The sequence below is a fragment of the Primulina tabacum genome, chromosome 12 (genome assembly GCF_025594145.1).
Source record: "Primulina tabacum isolate GXHZ01 chromosome 12, ASM2559414v2, whole genome shotgun sequence".
Taxonomy (NCBI): domain Eukaryota; kingdom Viridiplantae; phylum Streptophyta; class Magnoliopsida; order Lamiales; family Gesneriaceae; genus Primulina; species Primulina tabacum.
The window spans coordinates 35,918,507-35,939,242 of record NC_134561.1 but is presented as its reverse complement, the minus strand read 5'-3'; the positions used below and the strand labels follow the sequence as shown (position 1 = coordinate 35,939,242).

At 33.0% G+C, this 20,736-nt stretch overlaps 1 protein-coding gene across 1 annotated transcript; it reads right to left on the bottom strand.

Annotated features, from left to right (window-relative positions):
- Positions 1–602: 602 nt before the first annotated feature.
- LOC142520770 (uncharacterized) lies at positions 603–7,730 on the bottom strand. Its single transcript, XM_075623894.1, is given in 5 exon segments — positions 603–5,000; positions 5,210–5,227; positions 5,229–5,582; positions 5,719–5,775; positions 7,598–7,730. Coding segments are annotated over 5 exon segments (4,872 nt in total). The 5' UTR covers positions 7,703–7,730; the 3' UTR covers positions 603–662.
- Positions 7,731–20,736: the final 13,006 nt, after the last annotated feature.

Genomic DNA, 20,736 nt, shown 5'->3' with positions numbered 1-20,736 from the left:
GTCTTATTAGCAAAGAAAAGACACAACCAGCTCCTTCATAAACAAAATGCAATTGCATACAATCATAGATAAGTAGTGAATATTACAAGCTTTACTTGAAAATCAAATTTCTGATATCTGAACACAAAAATATAACGCTTCTCTTGCAGCGTATACACACTCACTCATTAAAAAGAAAATTTACCCAAAAGGATATCGGGAAACTACACTCAAATCCACGGCATTACATACTCATCGCAAGAAATTTTTTGACTTGAAACTCTCTTTGTGATCCCCATGGGAAACAAAAGGATGTCACCACAAAATCACGGTTCTTATTTTCAATGCTAAATAAAAACTTGCATAGAAACACCAATCTCAATGTATTAGGACAACTTGTATGGAGAAACTGGAAGTACGTGACAGCGTCCATATGTGTAGATGATAATTGGATAAATGTGAAATGAGCACATGCACAGTATGCAGCTGAGAAAATGTGGAAGAGATTAATTTGTAGTAAAAGAAGAGCATGATCTGTTACTAAAACATATAGATTACCACCATACAAAATTAGGAGTTTCTCTCAACAAATGCCTTTTTTATGCCATATTGCATTAAAATACACTTACAAGAGTTATAGAGACTGGTATGCACCAAATTTCCTACTGCCATGAAAATTGTTTTCATCTGACACCCTCGTTGTCCCAACCTCCCTCAGGCTCCTTCCTCTTCGAAATTCCACCTGAAACTGAAAGCATCCGAGCTTGCTCGTCTACCACGGCTTGTGAAATGGCAACAGAATGTCGCGCTGATGACTCCTCCCTAACTTCACTTTCCACGATTCCAGGGCCGGCATTGAGATCCAAACCTGGTCTGCCCCACTTTCTGTCATTCTCCATCACACCATTGCTTCCACTATCTGGAAAGTTAACCACATATGGTCTCTGAAATTGCGCTGGACCAACTGGTCCCAGAAACTGCGGATTTACTGAAGGTGCAAACAATCTTGCACCAGATGAGGAATCTGCATAAGCGTTTGCACCAACAGCAAAGGTGGCTGACGGAAGCGGAAAGGTAGTCCCAAAAGGAAAGACTGGAAATTGGAAATGGCTAGATGGGAAAGGCACTGCGGGAGATGATGATAATACTGATCCTCGGTAGAGCTCAGGAGTAAAAGGGGGAACACCAATAGGGCTAAAAGTTCTTTGGGATGCACCAGGTGGAAAAACTGGAAAAGTCTGGTCAACTCGATCGGGTAATGCTGATGGTATTGCTACTGTTGAGTATGTATTCCCAGGAGGGAACCAAGAAGAAAAACTCCCCAACCCGGGACTGTTTATTCTAAGTCCTGCAGAAGGCAACTGAGATGGTAAGCCACCCTTGATTTTCTTACTGATTGAAAACTGATCGACACTAGTATTATCAACCACAGGCCCATCATTTAGATCAAAATCCCTCTGAATATCACCTGTAGGTAAACCAGCAAATGGTTTAATACGAGCGATGGAATTCTCCCCTTTATGATAGCTGCTGATAGAGCAGTGCGCATTATCATTAGCCTCGTCAACCCTATTCAAGTCCAGATCCAAACCTCCAGAGCCACGTAAAAGCACAGAACCCGGGCCTTCATTCAGCAAAGTACCATGCTTACTTGCATAATCGGTTGTCAAATTAACAGCCAAAGCACAATCTCGAGAAGCCAATTCCTCAAGAACCCTTTCGTCAGGCACATTTAGATCAAAATCCAAGAGAATTCGACCATGTTTATTGGTAGAAATATCAGTGTACGGTATATTTGTAGAACCAATTTGCGTCTCAAGAGATTTTCTGGGTTCAGCAGGCCGAAATGCACTAGTTGCAGCAGATCCCTTCCATCCAAGTTCTCCCTTGATTTTCATTAAGTCCTCCGGAGGAACAAATGGACCTTTAGCGGCTGCGGCCACTGTTATGGAAGCAGGATGGCCACTTGGAACAGAACTTACAGAAAATGTTATCGAGTTCATCATGTGAGCAGCTGTTGAAAGCGAGGAAACTAAATTGACTGGCTCCCCATATTTCCCATCATCGGCACTAAAACCTTCATTTAAGTCGAACTTTATTTTGACATTAGGATCTGCTTCTCTTGTAGCAAAAGTCGGAGCCTCAACAGTATCGGAAGTACACTTCTCTGCTGCATCTAATCGCACGCTGGCAGACTTAGATCCCTTGAACTCAGCCTTTTGTTGTGCTTCATGGTTCACAGAACTACTGCATCCATTTTCAGAAAGTGGCATATGCTCGGTAATCTTTGACGTGTCCACATTGGCATCTTTATCACTTCTCTGATTGTTAGATGTGGAACAAAACCCATATATGCTATGATTTTCAATATCAGAATCCCTGCTGATTTCCGCATCAAAGTTTGGTAAATTAAGCTCATTCGTGCAACTCTTAGCATCATCTCTATCAGGTGATTTGACTTCATCACCACCTTCTAACACCGAGTTCTGCCCATGTGCACTTTGGGGCAACTTGACATTATTGTCTCTTTCTGAAAATTCAAGCTTAATATTTGTACTCAATTTCTGCTGTGCATCAGTTAGATCCTTTTTACTGTCACCTTCACACAACAGTTTGGACTCAGTAATATCAACTGTTAGTTTACCCTCTTCGGCACCAATATCAGCTTTTTCCCCAGTCACCATGGCAATATTTTCCTCACTTTCACATTTCAAAACACTATTAGTTCCAGTATTACTAAAATTGACCTTCTCCTCATGAATTTCTCCATTACATTGATCATCTCTTAACTTGTCTATAGAGAGTGTAGGTGTCAAAGAAGTAGCACCATTTTTTTCATTAGATTTATCACAAGTCTCCCACTCTCTGTCTTCACTTTTTCTGAAATCTATACGAGAAGATTCCAAATGGTTATTGCCCTCTCCAGCTAGTATATCTTCAGAAAAACGGGATGGAGGACACTGTAAGTCCCCAGGGAACTTGATGGATAATTTTTTAAGCAGATGCAAATCGTCATCAGACAATGAATTACTGTCTAAAGCAGGCTGATTCTTATCATCACATTCGGCGTCAGAGCAGAACTGACTTTGAATTGCTGACCCATGCTTTTCAAGGGAAGACTTAGACTTTGCTTCATCCACAATGCCATTTTCCTCGACAGCCAGGGCACTCATTTCTGGAGAATCGGTCGGAGAAATCAAATCAGATCTGGACATTTCCCTGGTAGCAACACTAGCAAGTAAGTTCATTCCAACCTCATCCTCAAGTGATAAGGATGAGTTTCCTGCAGAATATTTAACACAGCTCTCAATTAAAGCATTCATGGGACTGAAAGAAGATTCATGTAACTTCGAACACTTCAAATGATTTGTTGGGGAATCCTTAGTTGACATACTTTTCTCTTCATCAGGAAGAGCAGTAGGTGACCCGGCGACTTCTCCTAACCCAGTTAATAAACCTTTAGAATCACTATGCTGCCACGACTCCTGATTCATATCTGAAGCAACTTTAGATCTATAGGCATCACTCTTGTCCTTCGAAGTATGGTCAAACTGCCCATGTTTGTCAAAAAGCACTGTGGAAGAAACTCGACTGGCCAAGGCAGGATCTTCTAGAGATTCTCCATTGACATCATGTGGAGGACTTCGTACCCGGCTTGGTATCTTAACAATTAGCTTATGAATGCTCCCCTCAGCAACGGGACCATCAAGAACCCTTTCACATGTTGAAGGAGACTGTGACTTCTCTGAAACAATACTTTTGTGCGCTGAAGAAACTCTGCTGAAGCTAATTTCTTTCTGACTTCCAGACACCGGGGCCATGGAAAAACCACTGACTTTTCGGTTGCGATTAGTGCCGCCTGATATCTTACTAACAGTTGTTAAACCTGCAGAGGAACTCTTCGCGTCCTCCTTCCCTGACAAAGACTGACTGCAATTATTAGACTGATTAGAACTACTGCTCCTGTCCTCCCTAATAACAGGGACATCAGGAGTGCCTCCAACTGAAACTCTGGGCTGGCTCTCCTTGCCTGATGCAGGCGATAAAGATGATTTTAGTGGCTCGGGTGAAGAGGTTGCAGACTTTACATTACTCTCCCCATGTGAAGACCTTGCTGACGTAGTTTTTGATACAGAACTCTGCGTAACTGAGCTTTTCATGGCAACATCTGACCCACTTGGAGTTCTGCTCCCACTTTGTGACGCTTCTGGAAGACGTGATTTGGAAGGCCACACAGATATAGTTTGTGCTGAACCAGATTTTGTGTCAATACTATTCATTTCAGCTTCAACACGTTTCTTCCATGTGTCAACTAAACTTCTTGCTTTTCTCTGAATTTCTAAGTTTTTATGCGATCGTAAATGATTCACAGATTTACCGATGTAGCACATTTGAAGGGCGTGGAGATTAACTGGAAGTTTATCAAGGGCACGAAGTAAAACTAAAAGGAATTCCTCAACAGATTTATCACCATCCTTTAAATTATAACCATCACCAATCTTCCCTTTATGAATATCCTGGAGCCATTCATCCAAAACAGGCAAACCCCTCAGCTGAACAAACCCATCAAGGCAATCAGCCTTATCGGTAGCAGCTACCACACCTGCAAGCATGGAACGGGCAAGCAAATCCCTGTTTCTATCCATTCTGCTTGATTGCATTAGCTGAATGAGTTTCTCAACCCCATCCAAATTTGTAACTCCTCCTTTTTCAGTTATTCGTGCAATCTCAGACTTTAAATTAGTTCCAGGTTTGCACTGAACAGATTCACTTTCATCAAGTCTTAATGAACGTTCTCGTTTAACAGGATCAGTAACATGATCTCCTCTTTCCCTCTTCTTTCCCTTAACTTGAGAAGGAATGGATGTCCCACTATTTTGACCACTATCACAACCGGGTTTTAATTGTGCAGTTGAAGATGGACTATTAACTTGCTTTGGAGAACGATCACCAGGCTGCAATGTACCATGCATTTCTGTCCTTGTTTTGTATAAAAGCTGGTCTATTTCTTCCTGTCGCTCCTGCAAAACCACTGTGCATCTCAGTATCACACTATCACCATAAAAAAACCACACAGATAAAAACCTAAAGTATCCTATCCTCTGATCACACTCAAGGCACATAAAAATAACTTTTTAGTATTTTATGTGCATCTGTCCGGAGGGTTGGGGGGGTTACGGTTATAGAAATTATAGTTTAAAGAAAAACTTTTTCAACAACAGCAACTCACATTAATATAATCTTGATCCTGTTAGCCACCATAAACACTTGTTTGCTATGTCATATACACGTCGACAAACAAAAGATGATGTCCCTGTGGGCAGTTCTACGCCTCTAGGTAGAAATGCAACTTTACAAGGATGAAGAAGTGAAGCAGCAGGAATTTCGTCTTTGTGGAAGGAATAGAAAATCTCATTAGGAGCAGCGTCCAAAAGAGAGCCCTTTCCAAGCTTTAATTCAGCTGGTCGATAAAGCCAATTCACTCCTAGATGCAAATTATTCTCTTCGCTCAATGTCAAGCAACGTATTAAACCAATGAAAGGAGGAGAATCCTGGGAAGGTTTGAAAAGAGCACAATTGCCAACACTTATTCTGCGATCTTCCTGAAAAAAGAGAGAACTTACTACTTACTACTGGTAGGATATATTGCACAACACAGCAAAGTCACATCACACTTCATAGACCAAATGGCATAGAAAATATGAAACAGAAGGAAAGACAGAGAATAAGTGGCCATACTTCCAAACTCATGTCCAAAATTGTCACAATCTGTAGTGAACTCAATTTCTTTACTACCTACAATTGTATTAATATTAATTGATATTATTAGTATCTCAAAATCGTAAAGACAAACATTTAGTTTAATAATTTAAAGTATCGTTTCCATGCCACCGAGGATCTACGAAGAATGAGACAATGATTGGCAGAGATATAGTGAGAAGATTTCTTGAGATTTGGGTAGATGGGAAATAAAACGAGGGTCTGGTACAAATGTTTGGTATCATCAAATATGTGCTTTTATATTTTTGGACATTCACACAACACCCCTGCCACAATGGCCCATGAATAGATTTTGGATTGATGCAAATAATTTTCCTGTATCCGCAAACATAAAAATACGTATGCACCATATTGTCTTACTGAAAATAATCGACAGAGATGAGAGGACAAAGAACAGACTTAACTTATCATCACCGTGTTCCTAAAAAAACAATGTAAAAGATAAACCAACAAAAGGCCATCTTAGATAACTGTGAATCATTACTCATGCATTTCTACCCATAAAAATACGAACAGTACAACATAGTTTGACAAAAACTTTGCTTCGGAACAACATAGATATGATCTTTCACAATATGATCAAAACTTCTAAATCCCCCTGCCCCTCAACACTCCAACTGATTTACGTCGTCTTATGAAAGTCCCGTCGAGGACAGGTTGACGAAAGAATTTTATAGCTACATCGATTACAATAAAAGAAAGAGTAGAGTCAAATGCATGGAGATCATATAATAGTTCTGAACAAACTTCTATCATTACCTCAACCATTCATATATATTAAACAAAGTGTCAAAGACAGGTTGATAAGGATGTTGTTTCAAACGGGTGTATACTATCACCTCATCTGCTGATGCAAAAAAAAAATGAAAAAAAAAGGTCTGTTAGCATCAAAGCAGTTTTGCCCAGATGCACAGAATTACTGTGAAATTTATTAGCGCAAGCAATAAATTCAGACTATGGTAATCATCTTGGTGAATGTCAGTAGGCCTACCAACAGGACAAGATGACATTCCTTAAAGCTTGAACGAGGTCGTGTGCTGTGATAGACACTTCTCCTGCCTCATACTGATCTAAGTCTTATAAATTTCTCCCCTGCTTTTGGGATACCATAGATCGGAAAGAAGTATGTAATAAAACATGTTGAGGAAATGATCATAGCATGAACAAAATGAGGTGTTGGAGGCAAAAGCAGAGAGGAGTCAATCAAATTTGGACAACACGTTATTAGTAATAAAATATTAAAATAAATGGCAAATTAGATTTTATAAACAAAATGTGTGAGGGAAAATAAGTATAGGGTTGCAATTGACCGAAATGCATATTCCTCAGGAACCTGCACAAAGCCTAGTGCCAATAAGTTGCACTTATCTCACTTCATTAATGGACAAATGCTACGAATATTTTCCACATCTTTGAAGTCACTATAATATTTCAAATAAATGTCATTCTAATACCAAGATGTCTTTGGCACGAAAACAGACTGTTGTATTTTCTACAAAAAGGAAAAGCATTTATGGTGAAACTTTATTGTTTGAAGCATGAACCGAATAAGAAAACCCTCTAGCAACCATTTTTTACTCGAACATCAAATTAAGAAAGTTCAACTTGAGAATTGACAAACTTACAAACAAATCGACTGTAGATTTCATCAAACAATCAGGCTACGTTTTCAATTCAGTCATCATAACCATATCTTAATACATGGAAAGTACACTAAAGCCATTCAGTGATATATTGATGTCACAGGGCAAATAGAAAAAAATTCAACAACGTCCAAATGCAACAGAATGAAAGATTCTACACGAAGGCAAAAATTTAAAACCCACCAAGGCAATACCTTGCAGAAAGAATCGACAGGTGTGCTGGCAGTGACAGAAGAAGCAAGAAAAGAATGATGATAACCCCCAACAGCTTCAGTCGCCGCGGGCAGGACCGACCGCATGTGCTAACCACACTCCTTGAACTCCTACAATTCTATCCGTCCCACGAGCCGTCAAAGCATATCAAAAATTTTTTTTTCTCATTTCGGACAATTCCTTTTCCGCCCGACACCACAATTTCAACCATCAAGTATTTCCAATGACCCCCTCAAAATCACTATTTTATCCCAAACCCTAACCCCGCTTCAATAACATAATATCATCCCCAAATTAAAAGAACCGGAAAAACCCAGAAATAACCCGAATTCCCCTATTCAGAGAAAACCCTAGATCACCTCAATTATATTGAAACCGCAATTTATCCAGCTTTAACTCATTCACAGATTCGATTCTCCTATTCCGTGCCTATCAAATTCAAGTTTAAAATTTTCAGATCGAAAATAACAAGCAAACCAATCAAAAAAAAAAGAGTTACCAACCTCGAAACCGAGATTAACCCTCACGTGCAATTAGCAGAATAAAAACGTAAAATCGCGCATACACGTCCACGCGCCCTGAGAAGAGGAACAAGGATAGACAAAAAAGGACCTGCAAAATTTTCCGATTCAGTAGGAGAAACAGCGAGAGGTTTCAGAGAGAGAAAACGGCGAGATATAGAGACAAACGATCGTACGTATAGGGTCAGAAATTAATTTAAGTAAAAATAGAGAAGGCGGGCAGCTCGGGCAGATCGGGCAAACGATGATAAAGTTACCTGGAGAGGCACCAAAATGTGCCTCCACGTCTTCTAATCCATTGAGTCCCTTCATTCCCCTACGAGCCATCTGTGAGCTCCGAAACTAGGTAAAAATTTGTGTAATATAGTTTCACATATCGTATTTTGTGATACGGATTTTTTATTTGAATCATCCATGAAAAGGTATTATTTTTTATGGGACTTTTTATGGAAAGAGTATTACTTTTTATTGCGAATATCGATAGAATTGACTCGTCTCACAAATAAAGATTCGTGAGACCGTCTTACAAAAGACCTATTCTCGAACCTAATATCAAAGTACATCATTAATTCGAAAATTATTTCATAATTACGTCATTAATAAATTTTAAAACTTTCTATTTATTGTAGAAGATGTTCCACTTATTAAGCATCTTGACAAATCTATTGATAGTTGATAATGCATGACTCGAGTTTTCGAAATATTTGAACGTCGAAAGAATTCAACTATAATTGATATTTTCACTCGATTTCCTTGCAAAATTTTAGTTTATTTAGATTTTTATCGGTCCTTAATTGCATTCATTCACTGATTTATAGGTCTTGTATTTCCATGTGAGACATTTTATGTTGGATTCTTATCTTCTTAAGAAATAGACAAAAAATCAATTGTTATTTTGAAAATCTTGTTAGAAAATGTATAATAACACATGTTACATGGATTATATTATTATGTAAAATGGACATTTAAATATACGACATAACTAGAATATGACATATAGAGTATTTGAAGTTTTTTGGTTTTTTTCATTAATTTAGTTGTAAGTCTTGCATTTTCTTGATGGATAATATGAATTTGTGTGTTATGTTTCTATCACATAGTTGCCACGTGAAAATCAAGTGATGTTTCTCTTATTCGTATTAGAAAACGGTGTAGTGATCAATGATACACAGACATCGAGACAAGAACATGATATGTTTTGATTTCGATGGCTCTTGCATTTATTCATTTATCATTTGCTCTTACATTTCCATAACGAGTTATTTGATGTTGTATTTAGATCGAAAGATTTGGATTTGATGAAGTATTTGAGCTTTAAAATGAATTTATGTTGAAATGGAATTGAAATACACTATAATGACTAAAAAAAATTAATGGAGATTCGAAATAAATATGCAAGTAGATTCACTCGAACAAATTATCGTGACTTTGAAATTTTATCTTCAAATCCATCAATCCAAATACAACGCGAAGTTTTTTTGTATCTGGATTTCTTCATCACACCATATTAGTTGGGATTTTTTTTTCAATCATGTTTGCAAAGGGAGTATTAATCTAAATGCATGGACATGAACATGTTAACATGGATTTATCAACTATTTTGGACACAAACAAACAGAAAACACATATAAATATACATTTTATATAATCAATTTTTTTTTTAAAATAATCAACAAAGTAAAAAAATTGATTTTCATTCAATTACTATTTATTTATAAACATGGTTCTCTTTAATATAATTCAGAAACTTGTGAGACTATCTCACGGATAAATTTATGATAATATTTTCAATCCGACCCAACTCATTAAAAAATATTGATTTTAATGTTAGAAGTATAATTTTTCATGGAAGATATGGTCGGATCGACTCATCTCAGGAACATAAACCTGTGAAACGATCTCATAAAAGACATAATCTTCATATGAAAAAAGTCAGTCAGCTGAAGAGATCTCACTCTAATATTTGAGTAGATCTCTTGTGAGACTGTCTCAGGAATCATTATCTGTGAGACGGGTCAACACTGCCTATATTCACAATAAAAAGTAATACTCTTAGCATAAAAAGTAATATTTTTTCATGTATGACCCAAATAAGATATGCGTCTCATAAAATAAGACTCGTAAAACCGTCTCACACAAGTTTTTGCTCCAATACTTTATATTCCTCACCATTGTCGCTCCAGGGTAAAAGGTGTTAAGTTTAGTACAATATGTAAAAATCTAAAAAAGATGTTATAACTTATACGTGAAATCAAGTGTTCGTCATTTTACTAATTTTTTATAATTGATAATAATTATATAACTCAAATATTTTAATTCAAATACGAAATTCCACAATGCTCTCGGATCCAACCAATTTCAATAAAAAAATTTCGAGTTAAACAAATTTTATTTAAACCCAAATTTCATTATAAAATTCGATTTTATTTTATAAAACACCCGAAAATATATTTGTGATTTTGAATTCTTCCAAATCCGACTGAACTCGTCACGTAGTGAATGTACATTTTTGTTGGGCTGATTAGCCCATCCAATTCCAAACAAATAGCAAACAGAGGCCCAATATTTTGTTTGGCCCAATATTTACGACCCCATTGTACTTCTATCCAAATCTTAAAGCTAAATTGAGAAATCTAATCTAACCCACCACTCTATTTTTTGAAAACCAAAATTTCGAACAAATTTATTAATTGACCGTGTCGATCGGTTTAACGAATAGACAAAAACTTGTATGAGACGGTACGAGTCGTATTTTGTGGGATGGATCTCTTATTGGTCATCCATGAAAAAATATTATTTTTTATGCTAAGAGTGTTATTTTTTATTGTGAATATCGGTAGGGTTGACCCGTCTCACAGATAAAGATTCGTGAGACCGTCTCACAAGAGACCTACTCTAACGAATAATAGGTATTTTCGAACAATAATAAGATTTTTTTAAAAATAAATTTTATGCGAGATAGTTTCACAGATTTATATTCATGAGACGGATATGACTCGATTCATACCCATAATGAAATATAATATTTTTGAAACAAAAAATAATAATTTTAATATGTCAAGTCGGATAGGAGATTTGTATCACAAAATAAACTCGTGAGACAATTTAAGTAAATTGTCGTGGTACAATTAATTGTCCCGGGTGTCTAGAACAATTGAAACATGTCGCTTGAGTTGTTTTACGATTTGAGATATTTGAGTTGCGTCATTAATACAAACTGTAACTTTTCGTAAAACGATCAGCACTCGATCCTACAATTAAAGTCATAAATTCGATTCTCATTTATTACAAGTAGTATAATTATTGAGATATTATTAAAATATAACGATTGTAATTTTTGTCTAAGTGACAAACACTAGGTTTTACATAAATTAATATACAATATTTTAGAAGACACAAAAACCAAAAGACAAAAACTTGTGTGAGACAGTCTCACGGGTCGTATTTTGTGAGATATATCTCTTATTTAGGTCAATAATGAAAAAATATTATTTTTTATTGTGAATATCGGTATGGTTGACCCGTCTCATAGATAAAGATTCGGGAGACCGTCTCACACAAGAATTATTCAAAACAAAATTACTGAACAATCCAAATCAAGTTCTCAGTTTAGTACCAAATTTAATATTCCTGAAATATTTTAGTAATAACTTGAAGAAGAAAAGGATGTGACATAACTCACACCCCACTCTTTCTCTAAAAAAGACCCAATCTTTTAGAAGTTTATTAAAAGGTGAAAAAGATTTTTCTTTTTTTACTTTTTTATTTTTTAAGATTCAATCTTTTCGAAGTTTACAACAAGAATTGATTTATTTATATAAATATTTAATTTTTTTGAGAAAAAAGTGAACTTTTTTATATAAAAAACATATATTTATCTCTCTTTATTTAAATATTTTGATACATATTTTATTTTTTGAGTTAGGTACCTTTTATCCATTAAAAATTTTATTTTTTGTCGTTGAAAGAGAGTTTGTTATAATTGATCGTCGAATATTCGATATATCGTTTCAAACTTTATATATACGTGAAAGAGAGTTTGTTATAATTGATCGTCGAATATTCGATATGTCGTTTCAAACTTTATATATACGTCGAAAATATATGAAAAATGAAATCGATTCATCACTTCAACATATATTGGTCGATTTCAAACATCGAATCGAATTAATATCAAATGCTAAAGATTCAAAGTCTAGTTAGACTTTAGCCTCGTAGAAGACCATAATTATCACTATGATAAATACGGGAGGTAAGTTTCGTGTGAAATATTTATTTCAAATTTTGAAGTTTTTTTATTTGACTTGATTTTTAAATATATATATATATATATAATATTAATTTTAAGTTAATGTCAAATGAATTTAAAGCTACCGATTAGATTGTGTACGACTAGTATTTATTGATGGAAAAATGGTCTTAAGCGAGAGTTATTTTGTGAAATGGTTTCATGTATTTTTATTTGTGAGACGAGTCAATTTTGTCCATATTTAGAACAAAAGTAATAATTTTAATATAAAAATAATATTTTTTATAGGTGACTCAAATAAAATATATTTAAAAAAAAATTGACTTCTGATACCGTCTCACATGACTTTTTGTGTTCAAGTAATTCTTCTGACAAAGAAGGGTAGAATGAAAATGTATAATTTGATATTTTTTCTCTTACCAAATGTTTGAGTTGGTGAACTATGTGAATGTTTGATCAGTATTCAGCAGTTCAATTCTCCCTACCAACAACTTCTCGAACGAGTAGGACGCACTGGGCACTGACTAGTGTGATTTGTAGATTATTACCTTAGTCCGCACGTTTATTCGATACATATTGAATGATAACTGTTGCATATTCCCACATCATAAAAAAGAAAAATCACAATTCAAGTCTGGAAATTTAATTTCTTGGTAATCATAATTATTTTATATAAAATAATAGATATTGTTTTATATTATATTACATATAAAATTACAAATTTAGTGACATGTATTTGTTTTTTTGTGATTTTGATATTTCATATTATTAAATTTTAGTGCTACTCTTGTACCTTTAGGCAGTGTTTGGTTGTCTTGATTAGGCGGGTTTATTTTTTTTAACCCACTTAATCACTCGTTTGGTACATTTTTTATTTAACCAAGTCAATCCCTCCTATAAATGATTAGGTTATATTAGGTAGGTTAAAATAATACCTCCTCATCTCATAGGATTATTTATCTCACTCTTAATCCATGCTATTTTTTCAATTTTACCGTTCTCTTAAATCCAAACTCATCATCACTTCCTTCCACCGACCGCCCACCGCCAACCCCTGCCGTCGGCCGACCGCCACCGGCCGCCGACTCTTCCGGCCGACCGCCGCCGCCGCCGCCGCTTCCGGCCGACCACCGACACTTCCGACCGACCGACCGCCGCCGACGCACAAATGGAAGGGTAATTTTGTCAATTCATCAAAAATTATTAATTATCACATTCTTATCCATCATATCAAACATAATATTATTTTATCATTATATATTATATTTCTACTTCAATCATTTTTTTTATCATTTCTCTCTAAATCATTTCATTATTTTATCCTCCAAACCAATCGCAGCCTTAGATTTTTATAATTTTAATTATTTTGTGTTAAGAGTGATCACATTATATTACACATGTTACATTAGAAAAAATATTAAAAATTATTAAGACTGAAATTTGATAAATAAAACGTTCAAAATCGTAAAAATAAAAATATACAAAAAGAAATGTATTTTCACTTCATTGTATATATTTTGTTAAATATATTTTTTATATTAAAAAATTATAATTGGGAGAATGGTCCCTTTGAATATGGAAAACACCTATGATCTATTTCTGTCATTTTGCCTAATTTTTAATTCCTCTCCCTTTCATGACCTCGGTACATATGTAAGTTTGAATCTTGAAATAAATTACGAAAATTAATCGATTTAAAGTTTTCTTTAAATTCTTAATACATTATTTAAGCCAACTATTGGTCTGCCATAAGTTTAACGTTAGGAGATCGATCAAATTATGATGCTTGAACTGTTATCAATTTTTGAAACATTTTTGAAGCCAATTACTGGGGTTCCATAAGTTTCTTGTTATGAGATTGTTCGAATCATGATGTTTGAGTTGTTCTACAGTTTAAAAGATTCGAGTTCTACCGTTTATCATTGATTATAACTTTTGATAAAGCGAAACGCTCAGTCTTACGCCAACATTTGAGTTTGGATACGTGAATCTTTAAATTATATACATAACGTTAATTTAAAATCAAATTCTATTTATATTTTCATCAAAATATATATAACTTGTAAAAAAAAATTCTAAAATTTGAAGTCCTCTCTCTATACATCACCATCTTCCACTTATCCAACATAATAATGTGATGCTATGATAATCATTTTAGACTGGTATACATTTATATACACACATAACATGTGTATTATATTATAAATTATGTCTTTGTCATTTTTCCTTAAATAATAATCGTAAAAAATATCAATAATATAATATTTTGTGATTTTATCAAAAATTATAAATAACGACCACCATTTATGTAACACAATAGTTTAAACTGCCTAAACGGTACACTTGCATTGTCCGAAACAATTATTGCCTCACATGCTAATTTGACTTTACCATAAATAACAATCGAACAATAGAATATGTGTGCAACAACAAAATTATTTATAGTTAATGATAATTAAATATATTCTTTTCATCGTTTTTTCATGAAAAAATAAGACAAACTTCTGTGAGACGGTCTCACGGGTCGTATTTTGTGAGACGAATCTCTTATTTGAGTCATCCATAAAAAAATATTACTTTTTATGCAAAAAGTATTACTTTTTATTGTGGATATCGGTAGGGTTGACCCGTCTCACGGATAAAGATTCGTGAGACCGTCTCACAAGAGACCTACCCAAAAAATAAATATTGTTCCCAAATAATTATAAATCCGGACATCTTTGACATCATGATGATCTAGTATTTAGGGTGGCAATATATATGCATCTTTTTTACAAACTCTCCAACAATGATAATAAACTAATAATATAATGTGTAGGTCTCTTGCGAGACGGATCTACTCGATCCATACGTACAATTCAAAATAATAGTTCTTACATAAAAATTAATACTTTTCATTAGTTGGGTCGGGTCGGAGACTCATCTTACAAAATTTACATGTAAGATGATCTCACATGAGTTTTTGTGTAATCCAATATCACATGTAATGGATAAAGTTAAAGTCATTTTCAGTTAATGGAATATATATATATATATATATATACAAACAAATAACTAAGAGTTCAAAAAAGTTGAAAAGGAGAATTAAAAGAGGACAAAATCTAGGTAGCCCCATTAATCTCCCACAAAATTATGGAAGTTAATTAATTATTACTCAATGGCTTTTTTCTAAATAATAATTTTCTCACATAATGCTGTCATCCACAATCAAGAAAAGCATGTTGATATTCTTAATTTATACACAAGTTGGCATTATTGAAACATTATCTAAAATAAGTGGAATTTTTTAAAAAAAATTAAGAATCAATTTGTTTCAACTCATTATTTATTTATAACAAGTAAGAAGTATATTTTAGTCATATATGTATAGAGCATGACATTTTTAGTTCAGTATGTTTCGTTGAATGAGTTATAGTAATATAACTACTTTGTAACGATCGATTTTAGTTATTTTCATATGGTTCTGTTTATAGACTCAAATCGATACGTTATAAGAAGAAATATTTGAATATCAATCTCATCGATATCATCGATCTCATATCAAATCTCATCAATCGAATCATTGTTCGCTATTTATAAGATGAATGTCAATTTTTTTTAAAAAAAAATCGTATATATTTAAATCGAGTTACTGGAATCTTACCAGTTTCATTTAAAATAAAACAAAATAACTTATATTGTTATTCTCAAATTCCAAATTACCCTCAAATTCATTTCCTCTGGCTTCTTTCTTTCTCCTGGCCAAAAAATACTAAATTTTTTAAAAACAATTGCAACACGTTTAATATAGAGCTCATTTTAAATTATTCCAAATGTTGTCTAAATCTTAATTTAGAGATAATGTTTGTTCCAAATGATGTTTTATTTGTATTTGATGAATTAAATGAATCACAAATGTTAAGATTAAGAAAACAAAATAAAATACCAATATAGAAAAAGGGGAAAAAAAGAATATCACCCAATTTTATAATTTTTTTAATAAGTTTCTTATAAGACGATCTCACATATTTTTTTCGTAAAACAAGGTCAATTATACAATGTTTACAATAAAAAATAACACTTTTGGCGTGAATGCAAACAAATATGTATCACTCATTTGGTTGCGTGCTATTATATCTTTGTTACACTTTTTATATTATTTTTAGTAGATTTGTGCTAGCTTGGTCTTCAATTCACAATAGATATAGAGTCAACCAAGGTAGATTAAATATTTATCATCTTAATTTAGACTTAATTTTGATCAATAATTGTAGTGGTCTCACAATTCATAAACTATCTTTTTTTACACATACACATTGGACTAAAATTATGAAATTGAATAAATCTCGAGGGAAGTTCGTTTTTATTCACAAAACTCGAACCCAAGATTTTGATCAGCAAAACGAATCCCTTACATCTTGAAGCAAAATATGTCGATCATAAAAGAGTCATTTTTACATAACATAGGAAAAAAACACTATAATTATTTAAAGAATATGCTTCTTGTGAGACGATCTTACTGATCTTTATTCATGAGACGAGTTGAACCCTGTCTATATTTACAATACAAAGTAACATTTTTTCGTGGATGATCCAAACAAAATATTTTTCTCACAAAATTGACATGTTAAATCTTCTCACGTGTGTTTTTGTTTTTGTGTTATGTCTTAATAGATGGGTAAGAGCATAAAACCATGACATTTAATTAGAGTCGTTGTTGGGATAAGGATGAAAAGTGTATTCAACTACCAAAATTAATTACCACATTTGTTGCCTAAACCCTAATAAACCAAAACCCTGGCCCCTCCCTTCCAAAGTACAAGTACAATTATTTTATTTTTAAAAAATTATTATTTATTTGCAAACTAAGGATAAATTAATCAAGGTTCATTTATAAAATTCTTAAAACCAAATGACAAAAACTTGTTTGAGACGGTCTTATATGTCGTATTTTGTAAGACATATATCTTATTTGGGTCATTATGACAAAGTATTACTTTTTATGCTAAGAGTATTACTTTTTATTGTGAAAATCGGTAGAGTTGGACTCGTCTCACAGATAATGATTCGTGAGATCTTCTGACATGAGATCTACTCAAACCAAATTTACGGCATACTTACACTAATAACATCACTTTCTGTTATATTCACCGATAGGTGAATCAGACAGTGTGTGGGCACATCCGGACGACACTTCAAAGCTATTGAGCTACCAATTTTCCACTTGTGTACGAAAAGAAACATGGGAAATAAGGACACATACAAAACTTTTAAATAGCTGGAAATATTTTTTTTTAAAAAATATAACTTACATTTTATTAATTTTCTGTATAATTTCAAAAGAAAATTTCACAATCAATGCGAATTAAATAAAGTGGATTGTGGTGATGAAAGTTGTAACCGATTTATTTGGGAAATGTGAAAAGAGAGTGAGTGTCAATGCACTTTTTTAAGGAAAAAATTTCATGTTACTTTTACTGCATTTAAATGTGAAGATTTATCGATGTTGTGAGATCTACTAAAAAATAATAGATCCCGCATATATTGGTAAATATATGTTTTTAAATCTATTTTATGCATTTATATGTACTTCGATAGCCACAATTAATTCCCATCATTCAAAACATCATCAATTTCATTACTTATAAAAATCATGCACGTATGCCATTTTCTTTAAATCCAAGCATGCAACGTATATTTTCATAAAGTCTTAAAAATCGTGATCATGATGCATAAACATTTAAAATATGGTAAATTTATGCTCAGGACGCTGCCAGGGTTTAGAAGGGGGTTGAATAAACACTTTAAGTTTATTCAAATCTTTTTCGATGGGGTTAATTAGTTTAGCGATAAACTGAATTCAAAAAGCTTCTTGTCGATGTTAATCAATTAACTAATATAGTGTGGAAATAAACTGATGACAGATTAAATACTCAAACTAATTAAAACAAAGAACATGCATGCATTTTAGTAATTGATCCAGATAATGACACTTGAGAATTGAATGACATTTTGTATATGATCCGCGACATCTTCTGGATTTTCGGATTCGATTTTTTATGATATTGTAAAGGAAATGCAATTGCTGACATGTCCGATATAAAAAATTAGACAAAAACTTGTGTGAGACGGTCTCACGGGTCATATTTTGTGAGGCGAATCTCTTATCTGAGTCATCCATGAAAAAATATTACTTTTTATGCTAAAAGTATTACTTTTTATTGTGAATATCGATAGGATTGACTCGTCTTACAGGTAAAGATTCGCGAGACCGTCTCACAAGAGAACTACTCAAAAAATTATTGCCGCTCGTATTTCTTGCCTTGGTAGGCTATAAATGATTGTCTTATATTTACCTTGTCATTTGAATTTGTTGTATGGTATTGTTATATTATCATATGCTTTGAAACATATAATTGTATTTACAAAAAAAACTTTCGTGAGATTGTCACAAGTCAAAATTTGTAGGATGTGTCTTTTATCTGACCCGACTCGACCCGACCCGACCCTACTCATCCCATCAAAAACATTGTTTTTTATGTTAAAATATTATTTTTCTATCTAATTATGGAGCGAGTCGACATATCTCAGGGATATAAATCAGTGAGACCTTGAGACTGACTCTCACATGAGACCTGTTCTTTTACTTGTTATCTCAAATATTTTTGACTTATTGTTTATTGTGTTCGAATTTTATCATTTTAAATAAATAGGCATTATGTGCAATTTCTTTTTTTAAAAATACAACATTTTAAATATACGTAATTTTTTCGGGAGAGTAGGTATCTTGTGAGACGGTCTCACTAATTTTTATTTATGAGACGGGTCAACCCTACCGATATTCACAATACAAAGTAATACTCTTAGCATAAAAAGTAATACTTTTTCAAGGATGACTCAAATAAGATATCCGTTTCATAAAATACGACCCGTTAAATTGTCTCACACAAATTTTTGCCTTTCCGGGAAATGTTATCATCGCAATTTTTTTTTTTAGATGGACATGATTGGCTAATTTTGAACTCAAATAAATCTTAATCTTAAAATCAAAGTATATTAGTTGGATCAACATTATTCGCAATATACTTTGTTACCCAAACTGATAGTTGGATCAACATTATTCGCAATATACTGCACACGCGATGCGTGTGTATACAGTTTTTTATCATTATTGATAGACCAAAGTGAAATTGGACAAATTATAGCGGGACTAAATTGATATTTGAATCGTTGAAATAAAAAAATAAATAAAAGTGTGTGTTGAATTTTTTTTTTTAAAAAAACAAAAGTGTAATATTAGTATCATATAAGGGTAAAATTGGAAAAAAAAAGTTGGTGTCCTTCCTAGTTGGTTACTATCATGTCATCAATTTTAATAAAATAGAATAAATTATTATTATTATTATTATTATTATTATTATATTGCAGTAAAACATTTTTAAATTAATATTTTTTCGGTCTCGACTTGGGCAAACCGGCAATTTCGACAAATTAATAAGAATTTTTTTTTTCAGACGATGGGCACTTCAATTTTATAAATTAACAATTCTATAAAATTAAGAAATTTTAGTAAAATATGATTATATTGTTGGTTTTTTATGCAATTTAAATATATTGTTGTTCTGTTTATACGATAAATTATATTTGATTAATCAATACAATTAATATTATTGAATTAATATAATAATAAATATAATTTACTTATTTTTATAAATATACATGTACAATAAATTTTTATTTATATTAATTCAAAGAATTTGATATATACATTGATGTAATACAATGACTTTTTATATAATTCGATTTATGTTTTTCAAATAAAAACTTTTTAAAATAATAAATTATTTATTTCTCTATTAATTAATACATATCTAAATTAATAAAAAAATTTGGTATTAATATTATACATAATTTAATGTAATTAATATGTAAAATTAAACTCATGCATAATTATTTTTTAGTAGCAGAAACATTAAATAAAGCGTTAAAGTATACTTTTAATACCGTTGTTATTACTGTAAATTTTTATGGTTGGATACCATCAAAATATACTTTATTGAAGCCTGAAGATTCCCATTTCCCTTCAGTCTCTGTCTCTTTGACTCTTTCCTCTACATTTTCTAGAGGTGGAGGCTGGAGCAATTCAAGAAACAGAGAAAGGGGTTCAACAGATACAAAAATTGACCCATTTTTGTATCGTTTTCATCTTTCACGCTTTTTTGCTTACTGTTTATCCAGGTTTCTTTTTCTTGCCTTTGTGCTAGAATACACACATTGCCATTGCCAACTTTTTGTAAAGTTCTCTCCTTTTTCCTCCCATTTTCTTCTTCTTCTCTCTCTCTTGCTCTCTTTTAATGCTGGATAAAGAAAC